The following is a 17,483-nucleotide window of genomic DNA, read 5'->3' as shown; positions in this document are numbered from 1 at the left end:
TGACTGAAGGGAATTCACTCCAGGCTCACAAATGGTAAAGGCTCAAAAAATATCTATAAAACTATTATCACGTACAGACTATATACAATAATTTGTAAATATTTCTTCAATGATAGATGACTATATTGACAAACTCTACAGAGACCAGTAAAGGAACAAAGATGGGTCTGAACCATCACCTGTCCCCAGCCCCCTTCTACCCCCAGTATGTCACACCCACACAGGTGCTATCCCTCCCTCACCTGGAAAATGCTAAGGGGCTGAGCCACTTACCTGTGGGAGTGCTGCTCCGGAATGATGAGGAGGGGGTGATGGGTGGGGTCACGGGAGGAGTAAGGCTTCCACTGCTGTGGCGTGGTGGAGTGGACACATTCCCTCGGGACACTGAGCTGGACAAGGTCAGCGAGAGCTTCGGCTGAATCTTCTTCTTCAGGGACTCCTGCTCTCGACGGGCGGCATCTGTCATGAATCTGAAGCAACAAAGGAAAGTAAGTAACTGGGACCATCTATGCAGCATGAGGGATGATGACTTTACCCCGAGTTCGACAGATACCCCACCCAGGGAAGGGGACATGTTCACAATCTCAAAGACTCACAACAGATTCCCTTTTCCTCTGGGATAAATTATCCTCTAGCTCACTGTCTTCAGGTTCCTCACAGGTAAGGCCCCATTTCTTCCTGACACGAACCCTCCTCGTACACACAGAGACCATGTTTATATCCTCTGGAGTGCCTTGGGTTAGAAGACCTCTCTAGGGGCACCTGGGTGGTTCAGTGGCTGAGCATCTGCCTTGGGCTCAGGTTGTGATCCCGGGGTCCTGGGATCAAGTCCTGCATCAGGCTCCCTGCAGGAGCCTTCTTCTCTCTCTGCCTATGTCTCTGCCCCTCTCTGTGTCTTTCATGAATAAACAAATAAAATCTTAAAAAAAAAAAAAAAAGACAACTTCCTTTCTCTTGGAAGGTCCTCTCTTTTCTTTCAATTCATAGAAAGCCCACCCATTCTCAAAGTTCCCCAGCAGTCCCAGGTGGAAAGAGCTTCCTTCATCTGTGGCTTGGTACTATTTATTGTTCGTACTGCTTCACTGCCACTTAACATATATGGCCTCCTGAAAACGGATCCTTTTTGTCTTGCTCCCAATCCTCATATTGTTATTGAGATCTTAAAAATTTTTCTTGGCAAACCGAAGGTCTTGTCTCCCTAACCATTAGCCAAAAGGAAAGGACACAAGTCCCCATGATTGCTGCTAGCACACTGCCAAGTCTATCTCAGTAAACATTTACAGAATGAGTAAATCTGCCCAGATTCAAGAAGGAAAGAGAGCAGTACAGGGAGAAAGATCATTGCTAAAGACTGGTTTATGTTGTGATTTTATAACTCCTAAAGGGAAAAGCGACTTTTCCTCATGATTTCACTTTGGAAACTTCAAAGTTATCCCTTCAACACTTCTCTTATGTTTGTAACATTTGATCTGTTCTTTTCTGTTTTAACATGTCATAAATTCGTGTAATATAACATTCAAAATAATCCATGGCATGATAGCTTTCACCTAAAGAGCAAATCTTTTTTTCAGACATTATACAATCTTTTTCTTAAGAAGGCTCCGTGCCCAACATGGGGCTTGAACTCATAGGCCTAAAATCAAGAGTCGCATGTTCTACTGACTGAGCCAGTGGGGCCAGCAAACTTTTTTTTTGTATTATTGACAGGCAGGCTTTTCAGCTGCATTTTTGAAAACTGTGACAGAAAGCGTGAATAGGTTGCCTGAAAGGATTTAGGGAATAAAACAGGCACCCATGCCCACTGCCTTGGCTAAAAGGTCATAAGCATGCCCCTCAAGTCTTCTTCCTTGTCCCTAACCCCCATCATTACATTCTATCTTAATACAACTCTTCATTAATTCCATTGTACTTAAACATGGTTACGACCCAACCCATTTCATGTTCTGTCTAAAAATTTCCTAGTATTTGTCTTCATTATGCTAGGAAGTTTTAGAAGTCAATAAATAGATAGTTCCAATGCCTGGTAAAAAGCTTAGCCAAATACCCAATGAAACAATATTACAATATTGTTACAGTGTCTTAAAATGTCTACTCTTACACTTGGAACATGGATGGCACATTTCTTGAATGGCTTCTGCAATACGATCTAGATATATAATCAACCAGATGTTTATGAAGAACTGAACGGTAATAAAGCTAGGTGCTTTGTCTTGGGCTCTTAGGTTTTATGCTACAAGATGGTGAAGGTTTAAAAACAAGAAAAGAACAATGCAAAACAGAATTGTTAGCACCTGGTAGCCAGGTATTCATTTACTTTCAGATGCAAAGTTGGCTCTATGTTCTTAAAACTGCTTCCCCAGCTCCCCCACCCCCACCCCTTCCAAACTTCTATTCAAATTATGGAATCTAAGAGAAAAGCAAAGAACTAGTGCTTTCTTCTATTATTTTAAGTAGAATTACTAACTTGCACAGTACCAAGCTTCTCCAATTGGGCTACATGGTACATGTGGAGTGGGTAAAACCACAGAATAGATACATTGCTTTTTCCAGAAAAACCAAGGGCTCTCAATATAGGTAATTCAAGTCAGTTTTTTTGTTTTGCTTTAAAGTAAGCTCTTTTGGGGATCCCTGGGTGGCTCAGTGGTTTAGCGCCTGCCTTTGGCCCAGGGCGTGATCCTGGAGTCCCGGTATCGGTATCGAGTCCCACATTCAGGCTCCCTGCATGGAGCCTGCTTCTCCCTCTGCCTGTGTCTCTGCTTCTCTCTATGTCTCTCAGGAATAAATAAATAAATAATCTTAAAAAAAAAAAACATAAAGTAAGCTCTTTGCCCAATGTGGGGCTTGAACTCACAACCCTGACATCTGGAGTTGCATGCTCTATCGATTAAGCCAGACAGGTGCCCCTCAAGTCAGTTTTTTCAAATGGTAAAAGAAAGCAGATACTCTATGGAGTACAATGTAAAATGTGCATCTTGCACCTTAGTTAGGAATACGGGACTTGGAGCCAGGCAGACCAAGGGTCTAGCCCTGCCTGTGTTACTTATGTGACTTGAGGCAAGTCTGGTAAGTCTCTCTAAACCTCAGCTTTATTCTCTGTAAAATGGGACTAACGACTGTAGGCAAAGGGTCAACATAGTTTCCGTTTATTTTTTTTTTAAGATTTTATTTATTTATTAATGAGAGACACAGAGATAGCGAGAGAGGCAGAGTCACAGGCAGAGGGAGAAGCAGGCTCCATGCAGGGAGCCCGACACAGGACTTGATCCCAGGACTCCAGGATCACACCCTGGGCTGAAGGCAGGCACTAAACTGCTGAGCCACCCAGGGATCCTCCATTGTTTCCCTTTCTGCCAGAGAATTTGATCTTTAGTTAAGCTCAGGTAATCTGCTAAAATGGTATTTCAACTATACTAACAGTCAACACTCCTTATGATCACACTGACCCCTGATGGGCAAATCACTTCTGGACTGGGAAGAGTGAGAAACCATTTTTTTTTTTTAAGATTTTATTTATTTACTCATAAGGCAGAGAGAGAGAGAGAGAGAGAGAGAGAGGGAGAGAGAAAGAGGCAGAGACACAGGCAGAGGGAGAAGCAGGCTCCATGCAAGGAGCCTGATGTGGGACTCGATCCCAGGACTCCAGGATCACTCCCTGGGCCAAAGGCAGGCGCTAAACCGCTGAGCCACCCAGGGATCCCCGTGAGAAACCATTTATACACACCTGATAGGAAGTCAGAGCTTGGGCTTCCTAAATGTGGTGATCTTGTCCCTAGGCATGTCCCAAGCAGGGAACCAAGGAGTATGCCCGTGGAATGTTACAGGACCTTTGATTCCTCTTATACCAGCGCAGTTCCCACTTTTGCCTGTGGGGCATCTTGCCCTGGTGAGTCTATGTAGACTCCCATGCACCAGTGAGGACTCTGTAGAAGGCCTGATGCTGCCCTGTTGGCAAGCTCTGAAGAGACCCAGTGCCCGCTGTGGCTTCTGGTCATCTTGTGAGTCTGAATGTTCATGATCGAAGAAAACCACCCTCTAGTGAACAGTAGAGTACTCATATAAGAGGATGGTTGTAAGGATTAAATGAGGTAGCAGTGTCTGTTACATAGGAAGTGGCTCAAAACACGGAAGCTGTGATTATATAAAACTTTATTTATAATGGTTTTATCTATATATCCTGTCTACCCTACCTAACTCTAAGTTTCTTGGGAACGCACTGTGTGTTCATGCTCTGAAAGCTGCGGGTTCATGCCTCATCTATAGAATGGACTGTGGCTTGGCTGACAGGGAATCAGCCCAGAGAGCACACAGATAGTGTCAGATGGAAACACTCATCAAAAGAGGGTGTAGAGACACCTGGGTGGCTCAGCAGTTAAGCATCTGCCTTTGGCTCAGGATACGATCCTGGAGTCCCGGGATCAAGTCCCATGTCGGGCTCCCTGCATACAGCCTGCTTCTCCCTCTGCTATGTCTTTGCCTCTCTCTGTGTGTGAATGAATAAATAAAATCTTAAAAAAAAAAAAAAAAAAAAGAGGGTGTAGGGGGCACCTGGGTAGCTCAGTGGTTGAGCATCTGCCTTTGGCTCAGGTTGTGGTCCTGGGGTCCTGGGATCAAGTCCCACATCGGGCTCCCTGCAGAGAGCCTACTTCTCCCTCTGCCTATGTCTCTGCCTCTGTCTGTGTCTCTCATGAATAAATAAATAAAATCTTAAAAAAAAAAAAAAGAGGGTGGTAGGAGAGGAGGGAGACAGGCAGGGGAATGGGGGTGGGGGATGGGCTTCTGTGTCTTCTTTCACCCCAGTTAAACAGTATCAGTAGCTCATGTCTTTTATTGTAAAATACTCTCCCACAGCTCAGATATAAAACAACAACCATAAAAAACCACAACAACGTGCACACACATCCCCCACTTTCATGTTTGGTCAGCTATGGACAGCAATCTATTTTTGGCTTATATCTGCTAAGTGCTTTCTAGAAGTGAGAACGAGACATCATGTTAAAAGCATTAAATATGAAACTCATAAAGCACTTCTGCCAACCTTCCTCTCTCTCCACCCTCCCTCCTCCTCTCTTGGATTGCCGGTTGTGAACTTGCTCGCAGCTAGACTCATAAATCACGGCAACCGTGCCGTACCAAGATACACAGCTGCACGATTTAATTCCTGGTGACAACACACATGCATGGGTGTACACGCCTTGGGAGCAGTGGTTACAATTCACTGGTTTCTCACTGGCAATATTGTACAGCTCCTCTTCCTCTTTCACTTATCAACCATGACTTTACCTATTTTTTGAGACCTATTAAACCCCAAAGTTTTAAAGCAATGCTCCACCAATACAACTCTTTGTCAAAAGATGGGTAGATTCCCAAGGCAAGGCATCACTGGGGGAGACAAGTTCATAAAGAACCAGATGCTGCAGACGAAGGCCGTGAATGCAGCCAGGAGCCAGAGACTCGAGTAGTTTTGACCAGAAACCCAGGCAAATCTACTTCCCACCTTCAAAGGCAGCTGCGCTGCGTGACACAGCCTTGAAGAAGCACAGCCTAGATCTTTCCATCATCCATCTTAGAAATGTTCCCATGTATTCCCATGGCTGGAAAGGAATTCAGGCTTGGGAAGTCATATCACCCTGTGGTCTGAGGAGTTTTTCTTGATGGGTTTTGACCTGATGGGTCATCTTTTCTGAAGCCCTCAGTCACAGCAGCCAACAAGGGGGTGGGGGGCGGTTTAGAGCTGGAAGAAACCTAGTTAAGACAGATCATCTAGTCTAATGCCCTCATTTTTCACATTAACTGGGAACTGAGGAGAGTGGCCTGTTGAAGGTCACCTTGCTGGCAAGGGGCAGAGCTGGCATCAGAGAATTTCAGCCAGGGCGGAATCAAATGCTCCTACTCTGCCTTGCTGCTATGGGCATGTCAAAGAACTCTGAGCCTTCTCGCTTTTGCTTCAGAGTCCTGGTCTTCAAAGTTGAAAGGGCTTAAGGAACCAGAGCTTAGGGCTTGGGGAAATGCAGAGGGAATCCCTCTGGGGATTTATATGTTGTAAGTAGGGTGATTGGGAGAAAGGAGGCTTCATTCTCTCCATGTCAGCCATGTTCTGCTGGGTGGGGTTGCTTGACTGGTGGTATGGGGGTGTCCTGGATTTGTAGCCTCAGGACTCTGTGATGTGGGGAAGCCTGGCTGTGCCTGCCTCCCTGAATTCTTTCTGCTTTGCAATGGGAACTGTTCTAATCTTGTAATAGTGTGCTGTTGTGGGTTTGTACTGGCTTGTGAGAGCCGATCATTAAATTTTCAGGGATTCTTGTGAGCCAGTTGTTAAACATACCCATTATTAAAAATTAAATTATGTGAGTTAATAATTAAACAAGTGTATTTTTAAAAAGGTAATATGCAAAGCTTACCAATTCTAAATTATTTTATTTCATTTTACTATTATGTGTATTTCGGGGCAATTTACATTAATATCCTATTTATTATAATTACCATATAATATGGTATGCTACTGTATACACCTCTTTCCAACTCTGTTAAATGACATTATGTTGGTAGCTTGAAATTGTTGGCAACGGGAATATTTACACCATGGAAATTGGCAAGTATTACCAATGAGGGCTTTTTTCCTTTCCAAAAGTCAGTTATTCAACATTTATCAGAACACCTTGTGGTTATTATTATTTTTTAATGTAGAAAAGAGCATTGGAACCAGACCCCTTGCCTACTCACCAACAGAGCCAGTCAGGGAAGGGATAAAGAATATATAAGAAAGTCTTCCTTTCCTTTTTTTTTTTTTTTTAATAAATTTATTTTTTATTGGTGTTCAATTAAGTCTTCCTTTCCTTTTAAAAATTATAAAAACACATCTCATTGAAATATACTTATGTAAACATTTTTATGGATTTGTGGCTTGTATTTCAAAACAGCTTTTCAAATTGTGGAATATACCTATACACAGACACACACAAATGAGTGCATGTGTTTACGATATTACTGTTTAAAGAATAATAATAAAATGACGACGGTCTATAGACTCACCACCCAGTTCACGAAAAAAAAATATTACCAGAACTTTTGAAGTTTCCAGATACAAGCACGGTTGATTTTTCAGGGTATGTTCCTTCAAGTATTGCCTTTCTACACATAGAGAAAACTGAATATTTCTTAAAGAAAAAAAAAAGTCACCTGAGAGTTCATTCACTGTTGACTAACAGCCGGGAAATCTGTGGCCAGGCAGAGCCATGTTTTCATTTTGAAACTGAAACTGCCATAAGATTAATTTTAACTTTCCTACAAATCAGAAATGCCTCAGTTACTTTAATTTAATATGGTCATTTGTAGTAATATTTGTTATTGCTTGGGGAAGTACATATTCCTTAAGTAAATTTTCAAGACTCCATTATAAATCTTTTAAATCCTTAGACCACAATGTTCATTCAGTCTGACATGTTAAATGTGGAAACATGAATATAACACCACAGGGGGAAAATGTCAAACTGCTGGTCCAGGGAGACCAGTTTCAACCACAAACTCAGGAAATTTACAGATTTCCCTGGAACCTGGGCAGAAACCCCACTGCCACCTACTCTATGGCCAAACACCTGAGCCTAAGTGTCCTGCTGGGGAAAAAACCACATGGCTTTCCCTGGCTCTGGAGAACCCAGGGATGGAAGTGACCACTCGAAACTTGAGTCGCTCTCGGAAAAACCTGAAAAGAATCCAAACTACGAGATGCGTGGTGTGGTTTGGTTGTTATTATAGGACTCTGGAGAGGGCGTGTGGTCCAGAGGCCTGAGCTGTGTGTCAGGAGGCTTGTTCTGGGGCAAAGAAGCGGGTGGCCTCCGGAAGTCCCAATGCCCTCTGTTCTGGCCTTGGTTTGTCTACTTGTTAAAATTGAAGTGTTCCGGTTTTGGGGATATATGTAATATATCATCCTTATGTTACTTCCCTGCTCCAACAGTCCATGATTTCAGCAATAGCCTTGTGTAGTGTTTTCCAAACTTTTTTTTTTTTTAAACCCCAACTCCTTGTAAGAAGTGTATCTCCTATTGGGAGCCTGTATACATATGTATAATTAGGTCTGCAATCCTCAATTTTGAAATATCTGAAGCTCTGAAAACTGGAAAACTTTTTTTATAAATTTGGCAGCAAAATTCATTGAGACAAGCCCCAAATTGATCTGCTTAAAGGCTACTTACACTACTTATTGTATTTAGTGTGAATATTCACATGCCTCACTGCACAAGTATTAATGTGTTTGATTCCAGGCACCACCACCACCACCACCACCCCCCCCCCGCCACAGGCCCCTGCAGGGTGTGTTATGTACTATGCACCATTTGCACCGTATTACCTGGCTGAAATCAGAAAAAGTATAAAACATAACTGGATGTGAAGAATTTTTATCTAATTTGTCTGAAACAAGAATTTATTAAACAATCCTTCTTACATGTGATATACTCTGATATTTTCGTATTCTATTTCATTTTAACAAAACGTCCTGGTCACTGGTTTCTTGACCTACTAACGGGTCAGACAGAGTCTGAATTTGAAAAGATCAGTTAAGAGGGTGATGGGCTTTGGAGGTAGACCATTTAGATTGTAATCTCTGCCCTATGTTCTCCAGCTGCGTGACCTTGGGCCTGTTACCTTTCTGTGCCTCAAGTTCTCTCTCTGTAAAGAGTGACACATTAGTAACAGGTCTTGTCCTACAGAGTCCTTGTGAAGATTGAGTTAATACATGTAAAGCACTTGGAACAGGGCCTGGCACTTTGACCTTGACAAATGTCAGGTTTCTGGTACACAATGGATACGAATGAGATTTGTTCTGGAAATCCTAATTCACAAATCTTTCATCTCTGACACTTAGGTCAGCAATTGATTATTTCCAAGTTGAATTCCTGAATAACAGGATAAGCACTGCCATCATTAGTTCTGTTGATTCTGAAAGCAAAGTGGCACTCTTAGTGATTCTGCACACATTCATTACACTAGTGCTGTGATCACAGGTACATTTGAGAAGGTGGTTATAGTAATTAGAATCTGAACAGAAGATCCCTCTCTTGAGGGACAACATGCTGGGAGTAAGGCACTCTCTGAAAACCCACATACTTCTTTCCTCTTCTTCACTTCTTTGAGAAGAAACAAACCTTCAAAGGTCCTTCTAGCAGGACAAACAACAGGGGACCAAACTCACAGCTAGCTGACAGAAAGATGTCTTTCTATGAAGTTTTAAGCCTGCCCTCGCCTTGAGAGATTCATAAAGTTGCACAAGGCTCCGACTGGTCCACAACCAGACCCGCTGTACAAAGCACTGCATCCCACTACTTCACTGGGAGTCTAAAGCGTTGTCCTACCTTTTCAATGGCCCTTTGGGCATTGCCATTTTCCAGCAAAAACAAATTTGTGAAACCCAGAAAGCCTTTGAGGAAAGCTGCAAAGCGTTGGTAGGCAGACCAGGAGATTCTAAGGACCCCCAAATCTGGTAACTCATGGCTCCAGACAACGGGATTTCTGACCAAACAAGGAACACAATCCAGTTTTCCAGTGGAGAGTCCAAATTGTACATTACCGATTTTTCTTTTGTCTGGCCACTACCATGTGCAATCCAGGGCATAGATGGACAGAAAGCCAGTAAGGCAGTAAAACCACCCACAGGACATTCGAATACAGGCTGTGGGAAATGACCACAGGAATAATGGGTGCATTTCGGCACACGATCATGTGTGGCCCACATGTCAGAAGATCTGACTGCTGCTCTAGGTCTCCATGTAACTATGGCTTTCAGAACACACATCTGCTAATAAATTCATGAGGCAGGTCTTCATAGTTTAGCAGCAGCTTAAAGCCACAGCACAGTTGAAGGAGTATTTGGTTAAAACAGCTGGCCAGTGAAACATAACCTGTAAGCAACAAGCAGAGTAATTGCTGGTCTATGCCCCTTTATTAACAGAGGGGCCTTTTCTGGTGATCAGTGGGAACTTAATAAGTAAATGTTGTTCTTTCCAGTAGACAAAAGTAGACAAAATTTAGAGTCCTGAGTAATGCTAATTTCAGAAGGTTTCAAATAATGTTTTGAATGGGCATGTGTTTCACTTCTCATCCCAGAGCTATTTTTGACTTCACAATCTGAGGCCGATGGGGTGGATTTTGAAGCTTCATAAAATTTTTTGCAATGTCACCAAAACTCTGAGCCTCTTTTAACATGCTGCTATTAAAGATTTAATGCTAAATAATAAAACTAAAAGCAGCACCAGGAAAAACCCACACCATCTGATCAGATCAGTTTGGCAATTCACTTGTGAGGGTTCTCTTGAGTGGGATTTTCATCTGATATTCACATGGGTTGTGGGCATAATTTGTGAAGTACACAGCCAATGAATCAGATTTTGTTCTTGGGTACCAAACCAAGCTGACAGATTTATTGCGCTAAGTAAGACTTTTCTCTCTCTTTTTCCCTTTTCTTTAACTAAGTTTATATCTGAAACATACAGAAATCTAGTTCCTGGACTCCAAGGTGTTCTGGCCTAACCTGCACAAAATAAATTAACATTGAGGGCAAGCCAATTTCCTATGAGATTTTGTAGCTCAATTTTCTTATAAATTTTCACTTTATTTTTGGGTCAGCAAGAAGGAAAAAGAATGGCGAGTAAGGAGGAAAAAAAAAGCCAAGAGGTGATTAAAAAAAAAAAAAAATTTATACTCGGGCACCTAGCTGGCTCAGTCAGAAAAGCATGTGACTTTTTATCTTAGGGTGGTGAGTTTGAGGCCCACGTTGGGTGTAGAGATTACTCACCTATAAATAAACATATTTTTAAAAAAATCTACTCTTAACAATCATATTTCCTCTTTTCTTTTCTTTTTTTTTTTTCCTTAGGCCAGCTAGAGTTAATTTATATTTTCTATGGCATCTAGCCTAGATATTCTAAATCTTTAAAAAATATTTATTTAATAAGAACTTTGGCTTGCCAATTTTTATATTGCCACGTGCCAATTTTTATATTGCTTTATCTGCCTACCATCTACTGTCACTGGCCTCTTGTTGAAAAGAAAAAGCCATTTTGACATAGAAGGAGCACATAATCTTAAATAAAATAACCCTTTCCTGAGAAAGACTGCTCTTTATTCTGAAATTGCAATAATAATAAATCATAAGATAATATCTAATTAAATTATTTAATAAATAATAAAAACAGGAAAAAATTTACTTAAAATTTTTGAGATGCAGAGAAACTACAATATTAAGTGTAATTTTATCATCATTTTATTTATTTATTTTTAAAGATTTTATTTATTTATTCATGAGAGACACAGAGAGAGAGAGAGAGAGACACAGAGACACAGGCAGAGGAAGAAGCAGGCTCCATGCAGGGAGCCTGATGTGGGACTTGATCCTGGGTCTCCAGGATCATGCCCTGGACTGAAGATGGCACTAAACTGCTAAGCCACTGGGGCTGCCCTTATCATCATTTTATAATTACATCATCTATACATTTAATGTATTTAAAATATATTGTTCATAATTATTCTCTAGACATGTTATTTATTTATTTATTTATTTTTTGGGGGGGGGATAGACATGTTATTTATAATATCCAACTTTATTATAGTCTATCACTGCCATTGCTAAAAATTCTCTTTCTAGGACTGCTGACCAAATGAAACTCCTACATGTGGGAGGAATCATTTGTAATACGCTGAACAAAATGAAAGGGTACCAAATCTAAGAGTACCCAAACCTAGTAGCTTCTCTAAGAGCTGGGAAAAAGGTGAAAAGAGCTGAGTGTCCTCTTACGGCAGGGCACACAGGAGGCCCGTGGGGTGCTGGAGGCTCCTTGTTCTCTGGCCCTGTACACCAGTGGAAACATCCACATGAACGGCATCATTCAAAGACTAGCAGCTGTTCTGTGAATAGCACTTAGAAATTACTTGTGTGTTTTTTTTTTTTTTAAGCCAATAATCTCTTCTGGAATTTTAGCACTCAAATGAAATTCATGTACTGAGGCCGAGTAACTGCAATAATGCACAAAGTCCCATTCGTGCATACCATTACTCTGTATATTCCCAATAAATATTGGGTATTTTCTCACAACTAAGGAGTAATAAAGTCAATCTATCTTAATGAAAGCTCTGGTTCTGGTTCCAGCAACCACTATTTTAAGCCACAGGTCAGTATAAATTATCAGCGAAGCAATTAATTTTGATTTACTTCAGCCTGAATAGAGTAAACCATGGACTTTTTCATCATCAATGCCAAGAATAAAAACCACTTCTGAAAACGACATGCACAAATCTTTGGTTTGGAGGCCAACTGGAATATCCTCTCTTGGCAGCATCTCACCATCACCCTTTCCATTCCTTTTCCACTTTCATCGAACTGGGAATAACTATGGCTGTTACTTACACATGGTTTTCATTGCTAATTTGACATCTGTGTCAAAACCAATGAACAAAACAAAGAAGTTGCATTTTATGAGGTTTTGTGTTACAAAACTACAAATAGCTTGAGTTTTTTTGTTTGGCTCCCCTGGTAAGGAAACTAAATGAGTTATTTGAGGTTTTCATGTAAACTGCTAATGAGATGATACATAACTCTTTTTTAATTTTTTATAACTCTCCTTATAAGCAGAGAGAAGTTTAAAAACTAAAGAAAAAAAAACTGGATTTAGGGTCTCTGGAGTTTTAGTTCCAATATCACTAATGGTTGTGAACACAGCTTAGTGGTTGAAAGTCTAGGCTCTGGAGGCAAACTCCTAGTCTGATTTACTAGGTATTCAAACTTGGGACCCTAATTTATAAAACAGAGGTAACCGTGAATACCTGCTTCATCAGGGTTACTGTCAAGATCTCATTACATAAACGCATGGAAAGCAGTTGGCCCAACACAATACTCAACATGTATCAGGAGGCCACTCAGAGTCTTGGTATTTCCATTGGTGTTAGCACTATGCACCTGACTCTCACCCAGAAACTATGAGTAACTGTTGCTAAATTTAATACTCATTTGACTGTATAATCCCTACATAAGAGGACATCTTGCTGGGGTGGCTGGGGGAGCCATGGAATCCATAGATGGGCTTAGTTAGATATGTTAAGTCTGGGATCATAAGTCTCCATTTCTAAAGAGAAGTACTACTTTTTTTTTTTTTTTTAAGATTTTATTTATTTATTCATGAGAGACACAGAGAGAGAGGCACAGGCAGAGGCAGAGGGAGATGCAGGCTCCATGCAGGGAGCCTGACTTGGGACTTGTTCCCAGGTCTCCAGGATCATGCCCTGGGCTGAAGGCGGTGCTAAACCGCTGAGTCACTGGGACAGCCCTGAGAAGTACTTCTCTGATGCTGCCATGACTTTTTACTTAGGTGAGCTCTTCTAACCAGGTGACAGTCAACATTTAGCACAGACCAACTGACACCAAATGAATTCAGCACCAGGGGATGAGGTACACTTGAAGGCTCTGGTTAATGGAATCCTGGGTTGAAAAAGGGGAAGAGAGGTTAGGGAGATAGCAGAGGGCTCTCAATGTCAGAGGAGATCTCAAATGGGATTTGTTTATGCCAGGGGTAGCATGTACCATTCCTTTGGAGCCATTTATAACCTACTCTGCCCATGAGAGGCATCCCTAATTGATCAGAGTTACCCTCCCTGTGCTGCTTTTGCATTCCACCTTAGCTTCTTCATCACTAGGCCTGACGTGGCCACTATCTACTGATAAAGGTAACTCCTAAAATGATGGTTTGTGCCATCTCTGATTTACACCTTTTCCCCTCTAAACATTGATATTTCTACTAATATCTTATTCTAGGCATTGCCTAATTCATTTGAACTATACTGCATCCATTCTAGAGAATTGGGGAGCAAAGGCTGCCAGACAATAAACAGATCTGAGAGTGGGGCACCTGGCTGGCTCAGTTGGGAGAGCATGTGACTCCTGAACTCAGGGTGGTAAGTCTGAGCCCCACATTGGGCATAGAGATCAGTTAAATAAATGCAACTTAAAAAAAAAATATTTGAGAAAGTTATGTCCAAGATAAGAGCTGTCTCCAAAGTAGGGCAAGCATGTTAAATACACATTCAGATAATTGCATGTATTCATGAATACAATTATGAGGCCAGTTGCTCACTGAAACTTATTTTTGTATATATATGACTCACTTATTTTTTTTTAAAGATTTTATTTATTTATTCATGAGAGACACAGAGAGAGGTAGAGACACAGACGGAGGGAGAAGCAGGCTCCATGCAGGGAGCCCTATGTGGGACTTGATCCCCGGATTCCAAGATCAGGCCCTGAGCTGATCAGGCCCTGGCTCAGGTGCTGAGCCACCCAGGCATCCTGTGACTCACTTATATACAGAGTAGCAGTCAGTACATTAGCATTGTTTGGGAGGAGAGCAGAGTCAACAGCAACTTTTCTTAAAAGGATTAATCTACTTAGGCAGTGAAATAATTTTGGGGGCAAAGTCAGTTTATACATGGGTTGTCCTTCACAGTGTATACATCTGAGGCCATCACAAGTTTGGTGGGCCTTGGGTGCTGATTTTTTTCAAAGTGATTTTTTACACCTCCTGTTCCAAGAGCTCAGCTAAGCTGCTTCTGGTTTGATTTTCCCTGTTTTTCAGGAGGTGGCACTTGATAAATGTGTTAAGATATATGGTTCTTCAAATAAGCACATGCCTCAGAGTACTAAATTATTTAAAAAAAAATCAAAGATGTGAACTTCTGGGTCTTCCTGCTTGAGCAAACGCAATAAATTTGTGAATGCTCAGGATACTTGGTAAACTATAAGCTGTGGATAAACACTTCGGATGAAGAAGATAGGGAGGTTGATGATGGTGATAATTTATACTTTTTATTAGAGATAATTTCAAAAGCACTCAAAACTAGAAATTAGTATGATGAACTGTCTCATTATTAATATTTTGCCATCTTGTTTAAGCTTTCTCCCTGCCTACTTCCTTTTTGGGCCATGATTATTGATTATTGAACCCCAATCTGGGTTCACAGAATCTCTTGAAAAATATATAGGGATTAAAAAAATAGAAGGAAAAAAAAGGGAGAAAAAAGAAAAAATTAAGATTTTATTTATTTGACAGAGAGCAAGCACAAGCAGGGGGAGTGGGAGAGGGAGAAGCAAGCCCCCCACTGAGCAGGGAGCCCAATGCCATGTGGGGCTTGATCTCATGACCCTGAGATCATGACCTGAGCTGAAGGCAGATGCCCAATTGATTGAGCCACATGGGTGCCCCAAGAAAATTTTCAACATAGTTCCTAAGAAATACTTAATGGGGATTCAAAATCAAATACAACGGTTAACAGTGTGATTAATTGCAGGGTCGGTTGGTCTGTCATTCACTCACCCACCCCTAAGCTATTTTGTTTGAAAAGTTTGAGTGCTATTATATGGAGCACATGCTACTGTATGACATGATGAAGGTGTATTAATTTGGAAGGTGTGAGCCAATGGTTCCTAACTCCTTCAGGTCTGGGGACCCCATCCATATAGTGTCAGATGGTGTGCTTTGACTATCATAATGGTATTTCTTTCTGGTGTCCCTTAGATTGTGTGTGGGTAGGCGGAAGAATAACACAAAACTACTGTTCAATATTGCTTTGAAATGAATTTGTATTTTACAAGATCCCCTAGGTACCTTTCCTCCACAAGTTCCACCCCAAATGGGGAATTTACAGGTTACGTGGGGGGAAAAATTCAGGTATATTTGTGTGTGTGTTTAAAATTTTCAGGAATGTCACTGTATTTAACTGCTAATGAAGTGTTTCTTGGAGGGGGGCCTCTAGCCCTTCTGCTGATTTACAAAGAACAGCCTTCATTTGCATGCCAAAAGCAAGCACTAATCCTTAGCATCAGCTGGTTCCCAGAAATACATGTGCCCCCACAATCCTGTTTATCCTGCTGGTTTATTTCACAAACCTTTTCTTCACAAAGAGCACAGGCCCCCATTTCAAGCAGGCCAACTTGATTATCCCAAATCCCTAATTAGTGTAATTAAAGCTTTAATGGATTGCAGCCAGGATATAAACCATGCAAACCCCCTTTTTAAACGTGTTGAGTGTGCAGGACTGGTCCATGCCAGAGGGCTTCCTGTTGAGGCAGTGAAGGCCCTGGACACCCCTGCACCAACACCCAGGCCATTTCTGATGCTCAAGGAGCTTCTTCATAAGGTTCACACAGGCAAATCAAACTGCCCCTCATAGTGTCTAACTGAAGCAATGGGCATTTTCATTAAGGAGACACCTCTCAACCGTCCTACAGATATGAGCCTCATGGGGGTTTTTCTCCTGTTGTTATGTTCTGGAAAAACAAACCTAATGCCCTAAAATAATTCCAAGCAACCTAGGAGAATCTTGTTAGATCCCGCAGAGCACTCTTGTATTAACTCTCCTGCACAGAATTGCTCAGAATTTGTCCAATAACCAAGACCTGCAGCTTAAACCCATAGGGTTTTTTAAAGGTGTTTCTTACAATATGTAAAGCGACCCATTCTTAAAATGGCTCTAGTAATTGTTCACATTATCTAAGTTCTAGAAGGATATTTGCAAATTAATATTAGAGATGGATAAGGGGAAAAGGATCTTAACAATTCAAAAAAGCCTTTTCAGCACGTACTATTCTAGATGCCCTGTAACTATTACCTTCTTGAATCCTCATTACTAATTTGTCAGAGGTTATTATCAGTCCCCTCTGTTTTTTCTTTTCTTTTTTTTTCTAAGCAATCTCTACGCCTAATATGGGCCTTGAACTCATGATCCTGAGATCAAAAGTCACCTGCTCTATTGACTGAGCCATCCAGCCATCCCTATCAGTCCCATTTTGCAGCTGACAAAGTTGAGTCTTATTTGCCCAAGGACTCACAGCTAATAAAATGCCATAGAAAAGATAGAAACAAAAGTGCTAAAGATATGATATCCAATCCAATAGTGATCAGCCAAGAGGGGCTACTGAACACTTGAAATGTGGCTAGTGAAACTGAGCCACTGTATTCCTAACTTAATTTTTTAAAATGATTTTATTTATTTGAGAGAGAGCGAGCAGAAGCAGGGGGAGAGGGAGAAGAACAAGCAGACTCCCTGATGAGAGGGGGAGCTCTATATGGGGGCTCCCTCCCAGAATGCTAAAATCATGTATGACATGAGCACAAGTCAGTAGCTTAGTGGACTGAGCCACTCAGGTGCCCCTAATTTCATTTAAATTAATTTAAATGTAAATAGCCACATGTGGCTAGTGGCTGCCATATTGGAAAGCACAGAGAACATTCTCATCATCACAGAAAGCTCTATTGGATGGTGCTGCTACAGTGGACATGCTTCATTTCTGGATATGTTGGATTTGAAATAGTGGTGGGACATCCAAGGGATGTAAGCACACAGCTCAGCAATCTAGATTAGGATTCATCTACTCAGAGCAGGAAAGCAGGAGAGCATGTTCGGAGAGAAGGGACCAAGATTGAGAAAAGAAACTTGGGGGAAATTCA

General features: G+C 41.4%; 1 protein-coding gene across 2 annotated transcripts in view; it reads right to left on the bottom strand.

Moving 5' to 3' along the window:
• Positions 1 to 17,483, bottom strand: part of JAZF1 (JAZF zinc finger 1) — a 336,302-nt gene that overhangs the window by 49,701 nt on the left and 269,118 nt on the right. For both annotated transcript variants that reach the window (XM_072783660.1, XM_072783661.1), the window contains exon 3: positions 274 to 470. In XM_072783660.1, the coding sequence (XP_072639761.1) occupies positions 274 to 470 (197 nt within the window). The remainder of the gene's footprint in view (positions 1 to 273; positions 471 to 17,483) is intronic.

This window comes from Canis lupus, chromosome 18, assembly GCF_048164855.1.
Source record: "Canis lupus baileyi chromosome 18, mCanLup2.hap1, whole genome shotgun sequence".
NCBI classification, from domain to species: domain Eukaryota; kingdom Metazoa; phylum Chordata; class Mammalia; order Carnivora; family Canidae; genus Canis; species Canis lupus.
Note: the sequence above shows the minus strand (reverse complement) of the source record. Positions and strands in the feature narration are given on the sequence as shown.